Raw genomic sequence first — 13,915 nt, 5'->3', positions numbered from 1 at the left:
GGCAACTCAGTTTAGTTCCACCTGCGTTTATCCTTTGATTTTCCAGTTTCTTTCTCTTCTGATGTGGTGTTGACCATGAATGTAAATGGTAAGCTGACAGTGCGGAGGAAAGCACTACCTCCAGTTCATCAACACACACCTCATGTGACCGATAAGGCTCACATGAAGGCAGACAGTAGAAACAATGCTAATGTGATATTCGCCTCAAACTCCACCAAATGGCTGTCATCCCAGCTCACAAACTCATGTTAGAATTACAGCCCACTCCAAACTCGCAGCTAAGATATAATTGTCCTGATACTTATGATCATCACAAAATACAAAATATTGAGATCACAAGAGAAATGTGGTTGAGGGAGGCCATTCGGCCCATCTTGTGCTGAAAGGCCCCACAGGTTTGCAATTCGTTGCATCCAATTATTTCTCGATTGACTCCAGTGTTTTCACCTCCACTACTCCATCCCATGTATTGAAGAACTTCATGACATCAAACCTAAATTTGCTTTTTACTCGAATGAACCAGTGTGCCTTTGTCCTACTCACAGGGTTTTGTTTGAAGTAATTTTCTGAATCCTACTTTTCCATCCTGTTTACTATCTTATATACCTCTACCTCAAATTGTAGTTTTATTAGATGTGCTAATATCATTTACAAAGCTATTCTGACCCACAGACAGATTTTAATTTGCATGTAAATGGAAGCTTCTTAAACAGACGTTGTGCCTGATTATACGGGCAGTGACTCACCTGTCTGTAAGTGCAGATGATGATTTCCCTCAGATGATAATGCATAGGAGTCATGGTCTCGCTCACAGCATCCAGAGCCAGGTCCACTTCCTTCTTCATTTTATGTCCATCAGGCAGGAGTCGAACTATCTGCATCACAACCTGGTGGGAAAAAAGTCCGCAATTAATGCTGCAGCTCTGCAATTGGAAACATTTCCTCCTTGCTGGACTTTATGTTAAAGCAAATGGCAGTCTTGACGTAGGCCAATGGCAGCTTTGTCATAGGTGACATTATTATTGTAAATAAATGAGCCTCCAACACACTGAAAAGCCTTGTTACAACTCATCTGGGCATCACTGAACAACTGGGCCCAGTTACCATAGCAACGGTCACATTCCCCAAGACCGGCAAGTATAGGGGAGCCAGTCTGGGCCTCGAGTAGGTTTATTTTGGAGAGGGTTGCAGAACTGTGTAGAAGTGAGTAAAATAAATGTTTCCGATCTGTGTCAAATTAGAAGGGAAAACTGCACGGCAAGATTCTGACAGCTTGACCAAGCACTGTTGGGTGCAGCAAGGTGACAGTGCCAAGTTTACAGAGCTTCTGTTAAAAAATATAAGTTGTTCAGCAACGTTGCCAGTGGGTACTTATCGATATTAGTAACTGCAAGGAAGGTAAGGGACCCCACGGGTTATGGGTACCTCAAGCTGCCAGTGGCCCTCCTGTGGCAGTCACTCAGCCCACCCATGTAGTGCACAAACCTAGGGGGTGAATTACCTCAGGGCTGATCACTCTTTGCCGCTGTAACCGTGGGGGAAGTTTGACAGAAGAAGTACATGCATAAACGGGGTGTGCACCGAAGTTACAGCGACAGCTGGAGAAGTCCTGAGGAAATCCACTCCCAATCCCCCGGTAGTTTTCCCACAAGCCTTTCGCAGCCAACAGAAAGTGACCACTCCACAGCTCCTCTCCTGCGTCCAGAGCTGGATCTCCATCGCTCTAGAATTTGTTCTACAGCTTAAGTGGAGTGGAGCCCAGCACACTGCCAGCCCCAGCGCACAAAAGGGCCACAGAAGGACCATAATACGAAGCGGGTCCAAGTATCAAAATGCAGAGCCTTAGAACTGGAAGGAGGTTCCAGGGTAGATATTGTGAACGGTGATGTTCACATATGGACGGTGAATTTGTGTACCACAAATATTCAGTGAGTCATGGAGAGAGCTGGGAGGTCCCGATTACCCGGCAAGCTGGCTTTCACGTACCTCAAACTCTCCCTTTGTGTATTTGGCATCCGGCACGCTCACAAGTTCATCCTCGGTGTTTTCAGGAATACCCTGGAACAAGAAGAATGGGGAACCAGATGAGCAGTTTGTCAGTTTGCTCGGTTAGATCAGTACTAAACAGTGTAAAAGGAGGAATTTCCCAAAAAGTTTTACCCTCTACTGACCCACAAGACACGGGGCCCTGAACAATGATTAAGCTCTCCTGGCTGTTTGGAAATCATTTTCTCCCCTCCCTCCGCATGAAACATCGACTGGCGTGCGGAGATGGTTCAACAAGCACCAAACGTTCTCCAGCTCTCAACAAAGGGACGATTTTTCTTGTGTGAGCCAGGTATTCGACCATGGAGAGCATCACATCACACCCGGATCCAACCCTCATCCGATGCCTACACGTGTGCACTTTCCAGTAGGATTCGTGGACAGTCATCAGCAATCCCAGTGGCTGCTTTTCTCTTCTGTAGCCCAGGCCACTTGAGGTCAGTTCTAAACCAGCCTCCCCACCGCCTCCCCCCCCCCCCCACACAGTTGGGATAGATTTTCATCTTCACACCCAGGCAGTGATCTGGTGGAGGGGACCGCACGTCCGTTATAACCTCATCCAAAACTCAGCTCACTGTATCCTAATACACATTAAGTCCTGTTCACCCATCACCCCTGTGCTCGCTGACCTGAATAGGCTCCTGGTCCTAATGTCTCTTTATATGGCTTGGTGTCAAATTTTGTCTGATAATGCTCCTGTGAAGCGCCTTGGGATGTTTTCCTACACTAAAGGCGCTATATAAATGAGTGTTGTTGTTGTAGAGCCAGCCCGATTTTCATTCTGTTGAAATCAATGGGTTCAATATTGGACGGGCACTTTGCTCCACCAGGTTACAGCCCAGGCGGTGAGAACAGAAATCTGCCCCTGTATCTATAAATCTGTAAAACAGGGAGCTACAGTATAAAGTGTTTGCCTCGACAGTGGTACAACCATTATAAAGCCAGGAGATCTAGGCCAAGCTACGGCAAGCAACCTTTGGCAATTATATAAAGTTGTTCAAAAAGACGGAGAATATAACAGGGATGTTGCTGCATTAATCCTGGATCAGTTAAGTCCGAGTGCCCTGCACTAACCAGTGCCAGGCAATGTTTCCTTTAAGCGGCACGGCTGTGCAGCACGCTGCAGCTCCCGCACAGCTGGCTCATCGGCTTTTAAATGGGAAAAACCACGCATGCGCAGTATTTTGAAAAGGCCATGCATCCAAAAAATATTAACGGGAACATTGATGCCAGGAGTGAGCAACTTAAAGTCATCTGTGTCACATAACCCAATTAACCTGACTGTGGGTAAGGGCCCATCAAACATCGCTGACGAAGACTGGAGAAAGGCACCAACCTTGAAGTGCCAGAGAACGAGGACAGATATCACCATGGCAGTCGTTGTCCTTCCTTTTCCGTTATGACAGTTAAATACGATGGCCGAACAGGAATTTTCTGCTAAAACCGTTTTCATGGCTTCCATCAACTTATCAAAGTCCTTGAGGGGAAACGAAGTAACAGCAATAAATGACAAGTCAGTTAGGAATTTAAAAAGAACAATCTGTTGAATTCAGACAAAAGTCCTCAAGTGAAGTTTACATCTTTTTTGTTAAAAACTGTTCCCTTTATTTTCCTCCTTTCTTTCCCGAAAACATCCTGCAATGCCTCATCCAAAAGGGCATTTTTGGGAAGTGCACGACCCTGGGTGTCGAGTGAGGACAGGTTGTGTCACCCATCATAGTTGAATAGTCTGCCAATACTCAGTCGTGAAGAATGTTAACTTGGGTGAGGGTAGTTAGCGTGTGCCTCAGCACTTTTAGAAGGCGAGGGGGGGGGGGTGGCGGGGGGGAAGGGGGGGGGGGAAGGTGTGGACAAATTATTTTATGAGAAGGAAAGCTCTGAATTAACTTAAAGAAAATAGACACAGGGCTCGGTAAATGCAGCTGTGAAATGTTTTGAACAGATTTATTGTGGGAGTGGGCCTGGGGTCTCCTTCCTCAAATATTCACTCTGAGCAAGTGGCACGGAGAAGCTTCTGGTTTTATTGTTAGCTGTTCTAGTTGGGCACAGTGGAGGGGGGGAATATTCCGAGTGCTCTGCGTCTCGCCTGCAGGCTGTGCGTAGCGATGAATTGTTGTAGCATAGCCCATGAATAAAAAAAAGTTTCCCGTTGTGACTAACAGGTGTTCTGGCTAGTGTTCAGAACAAACACTTGAAGGCAGTCGGCTTGTTTTGCAATAATTATTCAAATTTGCAGCAATTCTGGGATGTTTGGTGCATGCATTTGTGAGGATTAGAAATTCATTGTAGCCACTTTTGGGGCGTTAAAGTCAGGCGGCCGCTAAAGTTTGCGCCCGCCGCCAAATCGAGGCCACTTCTGCGATATTCATTAGCTTCGCCCTAAGAGTTTGCTCGAGCGCTAAAACTGGTGCTGGACGCCTCTCTTTAGGCGCTAAGCCGGAGGTGCTGAGCGAGAGCGCCCAGGCCGGGCGCAGCGCAGGTGCGGCCATCTCGTGATTGACAGCAGACACCCTGGCGCCGGCCAGCTCTTAAGGGGGAAGGGTCGACTTTGTCTGCTGCCACGCCCTGGATAGTGGAGCCCTCCAGCTAGGCCTGAACACTGCTGCTGGACCCAAATAGCGCCTGAAGCCATGCAGAGGGCCCGTGAATGAGCGCAGCGCTTCTCAGAGCGTGATCTGAGTGTGCTGGTTGGTGGTGTGGAGAAGAGGCGCCATATTTTGTACCCGGACAATGGCAGGAAGGCGTCGCTCCGCGCCTACCGGAGAGCCTGGAGGCATGTCGCCAGCAAGGTGTCAGCCAACAGCGAGGTCCCCAGGACCGGTGTCCAATGCCGCAAAAAGTTTAATGACCTCACGCGGATTGTCAGGGTGAGTACCCTTTCCAGTGACCTCCTCATCCTTGCATGTGCACCTCACATTATGGGCAAAGGGACCTGAAAGCCCTAATGGCCAGCCCTCATCCAGCAGCTATGGAACAGGCATGAACATCAATTGCACATTCTGCACTTAACACACTGGCCAAGCTATTCCACCATGGGAGGCAGTGCACACAAGATCAGGGCGACACACTGGCCAGGCTATTCCACCATGGGAGGCAGCGCACACAAGATCAGGGCGACACACTGTACTTAGAGGCCGTCCTCTCTCTTGCAGGCCAAGCTGGCTAATAATCGAAGAGCCGGACTGCGACCGGGGGAGGCCGACCCCAGATCCAGCCGCTCACCGAGCTTCAACATCGCGTGGAGCGCATCATGGGTGCCCGGGTGATTGGCCCCGTTGCATGTGGAGATGCCGACCCTGTTCTGGGCACCAATGGTAAGGACATCCACGTTTGGACCTCTCTCGTCCCACTTGCGCATCAGATCTACATCCTTTGCCACTGTCCGACCAATGCGCTGAATGCCACCACTCATGCATCCCTCGCTGACGCCCTCTCCTCACTCTGAAGCTACTCTTGTGCCTTCCTGGTTTCAGATGATGAGGAGGAGGTCCCTGAACTTGCCAGTGACAGCCCCTCAGAGGAGGAGGAGGAGGAGGAGCAAGAGGAAGGCGGCCCATCAGGGGAACCCTCAGCCGTGGCAACCCATGCCAGTGTAGGGGACACGTCTTCCCTGGAGGGGAGCGTCGCGGAAGTGTCGGAGGTGAGGGGAGCTCATGGGACCTGCGGCCTGCAGAAACGCGGGAGGGGGGTGCCAGGTCGGCGGCCTTCTCCCCAGAGGGGGGGTCGGAGGGGAGTCCAATTGCTGGGCCCAGCGGCCTCCAGCAACGCAGGAAGGGTCAGCCAGCTCGGCGGCCTTCTCCCCAGAGGGAGAGTCCGGCCTCCAGTCCGGAGATGGTCTTCGCCGAGGAGATGGAACGCCTCGAGGACTTGTCCGCGGACTCGGAGCGCCGGCACACGGAGCTCATGGGGGTAGTGGCACGGTTGCCCGAGGCCATCGAGTCCCTCTCTCGGAGTGTCACCGACGTCGGGGCCTCACAGGCCATCAGTTTGGCGGAATTCGGGGCAGAGCAGGCAGCGAGTCGGGCGGCATTCGGGGCAGATCAGGCAGCGAGTCGTGCGGCATTCGGGGCAGCTCAGGCAGCGAGTGGGCAGCTGATCAGTGGTGCCGTGCAGTCACTGGGTGCTCTGATGAGGTCACTGAACAGGTCAACACGGGCACTCACTGCTGCCACACTCGCTGTGTCAGCCAGGCATCGCCAGGGCACCCGGCGCGCTGCAGCAGCACAGCAGTCTGTCCCTCGGCAGATTGGTGCGCATGCTGCAGTGCTGGCCCGGGCGAGTGCCAGTGTCTCAGGCGACCAGCGAGTGCCTGCCATCCGCCAGCTTGCCCCCATTCCTCCAGCCGCCACTGCCACTCCCCCAGTGGAGCTGCTGCAGCGACTGATGCTGGCCAGCCACAGCTGCAGCATTCAACAGCCGCCCGCTCGACGGCCAGACCACGACTAGGCCGACCCCCAAGGGCATCTGCCGTCACGACATGTGCCCCTCTGGAGCCTGCCCCCAGCCTTGCAGCAGCCAATGGCCTTACTTTGAGGAGCAGCAGGGCGGGCAGGGGCCACACAAAGATGGCCAAGGCATCGACCTAGCGGGCCAAAAAGTCGAATGTGTGGCCAGTTGTATTTGTTTTTTTGAGGCCGAGAATTGGATGTTTGTTTTTTACGAAGGCCGAGGATGACGGCCATTTTAGTTGCACTGTTTTGTTAATCCTCTCCAGGTTGTGGGAGCGAGTAATGTGTTTGAGTGTTTTTTGGGGGTTTCGTCTGTTTTTGGTTTTCATGTGGGAGGGGCCCTGAGTTTGTACAATAAACCATTTTATTTATTAACATTGTCCATGTTTGATCTTTGAAGTGTTTGTTGCCTTAACCGGCTGAGGGCTTGCGGAGCGGCTGCAATCATGTTCTTTCATTGGCACAAGCCATTCCCTGACAGGGGGCCTAGAAGTGACGTTCAATAAGCCACCGACGGGCGGCCCTTCGACCTTGTGCCTCCCTCCTGGGCTGGTACTCCTCGTCCTCCTCCTCCTCCTGCTCCTCCTCCTGAGGTGGGGGTCCAACGTGAGGTGGCAGTGCCCGAGTCCTGCGGATAGCCAGGTTGTGCAGCATGCAGCAAACGACGACGAATTGGGAGACTCGGTCCTGCGAATACTGGAGGGCTCCCCCGGAGCGATCGAGACAGCGGAACCGTTGCTTGAGGATGCCGATTGTTTGTTCTATGATGTTCCTAGTCGCTTGATGGCTCTCGTTGTATGCCTCTTCAGCAGGGGTCGTGGGCGCGCGGAGCGGGGTCATGAGCCAGGTACACAAAGGATAGCCTTTGTCCCCGATAAGCCATCCTCTTGGGGGAGGCTGTGCCTGGAACATGTCAGCCACAGTTGTCTGTCGCAGGATAAAGGCATCGTGGCTGCTGCCTGGAAAGCGGGCATTGACAGCTAGGATGCGCTGCCTGTGGTCACACACCAGCTGTACATTGAGGGAATGGTAGCCCTTCCGGTTGCGGTAATCCTCGGCATGCTCCAGAGGTGCCCGCAAAGCCACATGCGTGCAGTCAATGGCGCCCTGCACCATGGGGAAGCCCGCTATTCTTGCAAATCCCACTGCACGCTGCTGCTGCTTGTCCAGGGTCATGGGGAAGGAGATGAATTGATGTCTCCTTGTGAAAAGGGCTTCGGTTACCTGGCGGATGCAGCAATGCATGGCGAACTGGGAGATGTTAGCGATGTCCCCAGCAGCGGATTGGAAGGAGCCGGTGGCATAGAAGTTGAGAGCCACCGTCACCTTCACTGCCAAGATAGAATGGAAGAATTCCAGAACATGTTTATACCGGTTTGGCATAAAAATAAACCTAAAAAGGTGGCTCAACCGTGGATAACGAGGGAAATTAGGGACAGCATAAAATCAAAAAAAAGGGCATATCAACTGGCAAAAAAAAGCACCAGACCGGAAGATTGGGGGCAGTACAGGATACAGCAAAAGAGGACAAAGGGATTAATCAGGAAGGGGAAAATAGAATACGAAAGTAAACTTGCAGCAAACATAAAGACAGACTGCAAAAGCTTTTATCGGTATATCAGGAGGAAAAGACTGGTAAAATCCCAAGTCGGTCCCTTGCAGTCCGATTCGGGAGAATATATAATGGAGAATAAGGAAATGGCAGACCAATTAAACTCATACTTTGGTTCTGTATTCACAAAGGAGGACACAAATAACCTCCCAGGAATATCGGCAAACATAGGGACTAATGAGAGGGAGGAGCTGACAGAAATTAGTATCTCTAGGGATATGGTGTTGGGTAAGTTGAGGGGACTGAAGGCCGACAAATCCCCGGGGCCTGATAAACTACATCCTAGGGTACTTAAGGAGGTGGCCCTGGAGATAGCAGATGCTCTAAGGATCATCTTCCGGAACTCCATTGACTCGGGAACAGTACCCGTGGATTGGAGGGTAGCTAATGTTACCCCAATATTTAAAAAGGGGGGGTAGAGAGAAAGCAGGGAATTATAGACCAGTAAGCCTTACATCGGTTGTGGGCAAAATGCTAGAGTCCATTATTAAGGATAAAATAGCGGAGCACTTGACAAATGGGGAAAGGATCAGACAGAGTCAACATGGATTTACAAAGGGTAAATCGTGTTTGACTAATCTGCTGGAATTTTTTGAGGAAGTAACTGGTAAAATAGATGGGGGAGAGCCAGTGGATGTGGTGTACCTTGACTTCCAGAAAGCCTTCGATAAGGTTCCACACAAAAGATTATCATGCAAAATTAAGGCTCATGGGATTGGGGGCAAAGTATTAACGTGGATAGAGAACTGGCTGGCGGATAGAAAACAGAGAGTTGGAATAAACGGCTCGTTTTCGGAGTGGCAGGCAGTGACCAGCGGGGTGCCGCAAGGATCTGTCCTGGGACCCCAGCTGTTCACAATATATATAAATGATCTGGATCAGGGAATTGGATGCAATATTTCCAAATTCGCTGACGACACTAAACTAGGAGGAGGGGTGGGCTCTGATGAGGATGTCAGGAGGCTACAGTGCGATTTGGACAGGTTGGGAGAATGGGCGGATACGTGGCAGATGCACTATAATGTGGATAAATGCGAGGTTATCCACTTTGGGGGTAAAAACAGGAGGGTAGATTATTATCTAAATGGCAATAGATTGGGAGATGGGGAAGTGCAGAGGGACCTGGGTGTTCTTGTGCACCAGTCACTGAAGGAGAGCATGCAGGTGCAACAGGCGATTAAGAAGGCAAATGGTATGTTGGCCTTCATATCAAGGGGGTTCGAGTATAGGAATAGGGATACCTTACTACAGCTGTACAAGGTGCTGGTGAGACCGCATCTGGAGTATTGTGTACAGTTTTGGTCGCCCCATCTGCGGAAGGATGTTCTTGCCATGGAAAGAGTGCAGCGGCGATTCACCAGGCTGATACCTGGAATGGCGGGAATGACCTACGAGGAGAGATTGAATAGTTTGGGCTTGTACTCACTGGAGTTTAGAAGATTGAGAGGGGATCTCATCGAAACATATAAAATTATGGCAGGCCTGGACAGGCTGAATTCAGAGAGAATGTTTCCAATGGCAGGGGAGCACAGAACCAGGGGCCACAGTCTAAAAATAGCGGGCAAATCATTTAAAACAGAGATGAGGAAGAATTTCTTCACTCAAAGAGTGGTGAGCCTGTGGAATTCCCTGCCACAGAGGGCTGTGAAGGCTAATTCAATAAATATTTTCAAGAGAGAATTGGATATATTTCTGAAGGCTAAGGGGATTAAGGGTTACGGAGAAAAGGCGGGGACGGGGTACTGAACTGGTAAGATCAGCTAAGATCTCAGAGGAAGATCAGCCATGATCTCATTGAATGGCGGAGCAGGCTCGAAGGGCCGAATGGCCTACTCCTGTTCCTATCTCTATGTTTCTATGTCCTGCGCATCAGCTGTGGCTGCAGATCTGTGTGAAGCAGATGGCAGATGTCTGCAACCACCTCCCTTCTGAATCGCAGCCTCCTTACACACATCGCGGCAGACATGGTCAGATAGGAGGACTGCTGGCGGTATACCCTGGGTGGTTAAGGCCTCAGTTGGCGACGCCTGTTGCCCCCTCTGCGTCTAGCCAGGGCTGCCACTCTCTCACGGCGTCTGTAAGCCCTTCTGGCATAAGGCTGAAAGTCAGCGTTGGCACCCAATGCAGCCCCCATTATATGCTGGCAAACAATGAGCTCTCAATGAAGGCAAAGATAATTGCTAAGCTCTGGCCTGAGCCAAAAATACCTGTCCTAGTGTTGGTCCAAACCAGTAAGCTCTCCTCCTTGGTCTCTCTCCAAAAAACCGTTGCACAAGAGTGAATGCTGCAAAATGGCTGCCCTTTATAGTGCAGGGTAAATGCCCTTTAATTAGCGCTCCCCGCGGCCCGCCTCGGCTGTGTACCGTTCCACTTCACAGTCGTTCGGGCCGCGCGAGTGAAGTTCCGGTTCGGGGCGCACAAAGGGCGTTGCACTAGTAAATGACGTCATGGCGCAGCAGGGCGCGCGCTAAGACTTTGCGCCAGCCCTAAATGTGTACTGAAGTTGGGGCGAGGCGCAGATCGCGCTGTGCCCGGGCGCTAAGCGCCTAGCGCTCGAGATCTACTCCTCCTAAGGCGCTAACGGCTGGCGCGCCGAACTGAATTTCTAGGCCACTGACTTTAGCAATGAAGGGCCAAAGTGCTTCATTTTCCAACTTCAGCGCCAATTAAAAATTTTAATTTGTTAATGCCAGAGGACTAAACACAAAATTCATCTTTAAACATGACTATTGCCGGTCCACAGTCTGAATCTAGTTGAGAAAGGACTGGCTGGGTGGACTATTGGTGTGATGTAGCAGGAGAGATTGTACCCCATTCCTCACACTGGAGGGGAGGCCCAGAGTGAAGGCCAAGTGAAAGATCCAAAGGTAAAGCTAGCCCAGGCTGCTCGTGTACACCTGTCACTAACTGGTTACAGGGGCGCACTGTGTATGTCACCGGCCAGTTGGTCTTTTCACATTCTAAGGTGAGACAGCTGCTGGCCAAGGTGTACTGTTCTGGGAGAATGGCCGGATTTCTCATTGATCCACCTTAAAAAGTGATAAAATTCAACAGCTAAGAAGTATTCGCAAAAATCACGACACATGTAGCCTCTTTGTATGCAACTTGCTATCAACCATACAAATTGGATGAGATTTTCTGCTTCAGTGCTCCGGGAATACACTGGGACTGCACATCGGGATATTGTGCACCCCCAGCCAGTGACCTTCTAACCATTAAAGTTAATCATCTGGCTGGTATCCCAGTATGTGTTCCCAGGGTAAACTCCGTAATGCCCCCACTGCTGCTGCCCTGGATGCGATCAGTGGTACAGTGCTCAACAACACTTTTACATTGTGTCCACAGCAAAAGGATGGTTTCCATTAACAGAGCAAGGCTCCTATGATCGAGAACCTATATCTCAAACATACCATGTCTAGGCTAGCCCAAATTTAACAATCTACAAATAATTGTGATATATAGTTCACTGAAGATCATGTTGAAAGCCCATCATATTCTCCTGTCTCTCCCAAAAGGACAAAATACCATGCAGTCAGAGCAATACGTGCAGGCTAGAACTGTCAGTCAGATTTATTTACCAGTTAATTAATAAATAGAAGCCAAAAGTTACATCCATGGAACCAAAGCCCATGTGGGTCACTGGCTTTGTGGGGGGGGGGGGGGGGGGGGGGGGGCGGTGGCGACAGGGAGATAAGGGCAAGGAGTTCAAAACTCATTGTGTAGGGAATTGAGGGTTCAGAATGTGCATCCACTCACTGTCTTTGCACCACAAAGGTTCCTGTAGCCTGGTTACGGTTCTCTCTCAGTTTCAGTGTCCCTTTACCTTTTCTCTTGGAGCGCCGCAGTCGAGGATGGGGACACGTCTGTAATGCAGGCCCTGGTGGGAGCTCTTGAGTTTGTTGAAAATCTCCTGCATGGTGAGGCAGCTTTTAAACAGCTTCATCTGCTTCTCCCGGTCTAGGCGCACTTCAAGCAATTTCTGCGACGCCAGGATCTCGGTTTTAAGGCTACTCTCTAGTTTCTTTTAAAGAAAAATAAAAACACACCACACATTAACATAACCCAGAAATATGTTCATATGTCTTTCATTTTGTATTTTATAAAAAATAAAATGTACTTTATTTTTTTTGCTGAAGAATGACTTTGACCGATGAAAAATGTATAAGTTTGGCGGGTGTTCATTTTAAATAGTTGTCACTCTAATTTATCTTCTTACGGTAAAAATATACTAGGATATGATTAAATTCAGAGAAATACAATCAAATTCACTTATGTGATGCTTTCAAAGACTTTAAAATATTTATCTCCCTCCTCTTATTTGTTTTTTTTCCTCTCGGATGTTGTGACTTGTTGCTAGGCACCCCCTCCAACACAAACCAACTAGGCCCCAGGCCTCTCCTCAGCCAATGCAACGCCTCAGCTAGCCAATAGGAGTCAGCATCCAAGTGAGACAAGTTGGTCCACACCAGCTTTTACTCCTAATCCACTGCTGACTCCTACCCAAGATTTATCTCATCTCCTCAGGGGCTTCCTGCATTACATAAAAATATTTAAGAGGCAAAATTCTGTGTAAAGTTGCCGACGGTACAGAGAATAAACTTCCAGAATGCATTGCAACATGAAAATATTCAATGTTATAAACATGGGTTTTAGCACAAGACAGTAGTACCTGGTCAAGAGCACTTGGGAAAGGAATGTGTGTGAATAAACCATTGAAATCTTGAATTTCAGCCTCTTTTTTACCCCCACCCTGTAATTTTGGAATTATTTTTTCCTGCATCATCAGGTTTCACTCAGAGGATTTAACATTCCACAACCCAACTGGTGGCCTGTTCACCTGTCGATCCTGCTCTGGATCCGGCCTCTGTAGATCCTACTCTGGATCTGGTCCCCGCAATCCCGCTCTCCGTCGATCCCGCTCTGGATCCTGTCTCCGTCAATCCCGCCCTGGATCCGGTCTCTGTAGATATAGCCTCCGTCGATCCTGCTCTGGATCATCTTCACTGCCTGGGCAATAACCTAGTGGAGTGGATCCCCTGCCCATTATAGAACCCGTCTGATTTTTATTCCATTGATTTCACGCTCCTTGTCAACCTGTCCCGCTGCAATTACTCCTCCCTCCGGTGCTGGTGCAGCTGTTCCTCAATTTTGCATCTCCCTCCTGTATTGCAGAGAAACTCCATTGCTCCAACCAACTCTACTTCTCAGCTTCATAAATTGCCCTAAGTTTTGCTCCTTAACTATAAATAAATATTACATAAAATGAAGGACAGTGTGTATGACTTTAAAATGGGGACCCGATTACACCTGCCGCTAGTCCAATTAGCCCCTGACCTCTAACCCCGGTTCACTTGAAGACTACACTTGGTCTTGACTCGCCTTGTGAACTGTCACAGAAGATCGACTAGTCATTTAATACATATCTTGTGCCTAAACACATCGTTATACCACAGCCTTGGATTTGGAACATTATGAAGATGATTTGTCCTAGGAAGCTGTAAGAAATGGGACAATACCTCAACTACGTATTTCCAACATTAAACTGTAGGGTGATGGCAGTAGCCTGAATATTACCTTCAGTGATGTTATCGTACAAATGCTTAAGATGCTCAGATCACTTAGATCCGTGTTAGCTGTGGCTCAGTGGTAGCATTCTCGCCTTTGGTTCAGAAGATTGTGGGTTCAAGACCCACTCCAGACACTTGAGCACGTAATCCAGGCTGACCAGTCAGTGCAGTACTGAGGGAGTGCTGCACTGTTGGAGGTGCTGTCTTTTGGGTGAAAAGTTAAACCAAAAAGTCTGCTCTCT

General features: G+C 49.6%; 1 protein-coding gene across 2 annotated transcripts in view; it reads right to left on the bottom strand.

Annotated features, from left to right (window-relative positions):
- Positions 1–13,915, bottom strand: part of LOC147098519 (paladin-like) — a 214,348-nt gene that overhangs the window by 149,552 nt on the left and 50,881 nt on the right. For both annotated transcript variants that reach the window (XM_085970316.1, XM_085970315.1), the window contains 4 exons: positions 11,930–12,127; positions 3,383–3,523; positions 1,987–2,058; positions 747–887 (listed from right to left, as the gene is read on the bottom strand). In XM_085970316.1, the coding sequence (XP_085826442.1) occupies positions 747–887; positions 1,987–2,058; positions 3,383–3,523; positions 11,930–12,127 (552 nt within the window). The remainder of the gene's footprint in view (positions 1–746; positions 888–1,986; positions 2,059–3,382; positions 3,524–11,929; positions 12,128–13,915) is intronic.

The sequence above is a fragment of the Somniosus microcephalus genome, chromosome 29, assembly GCF_052327205.1.
Source record: "Somniosus microcephalus isolate GS21.2 chromosome 29, FLI_Smic_1.0, whole genome shotgun sequence".
NCBI lineage: Eukaryota > Metazoa > Chordata > Chondrichthyes > Squaliformes > Somniosidae > Somniosus > Somniosus microcephalus.
This window is presented reverse-complemented; position numbering and strand designations above follow the sequence as displayed.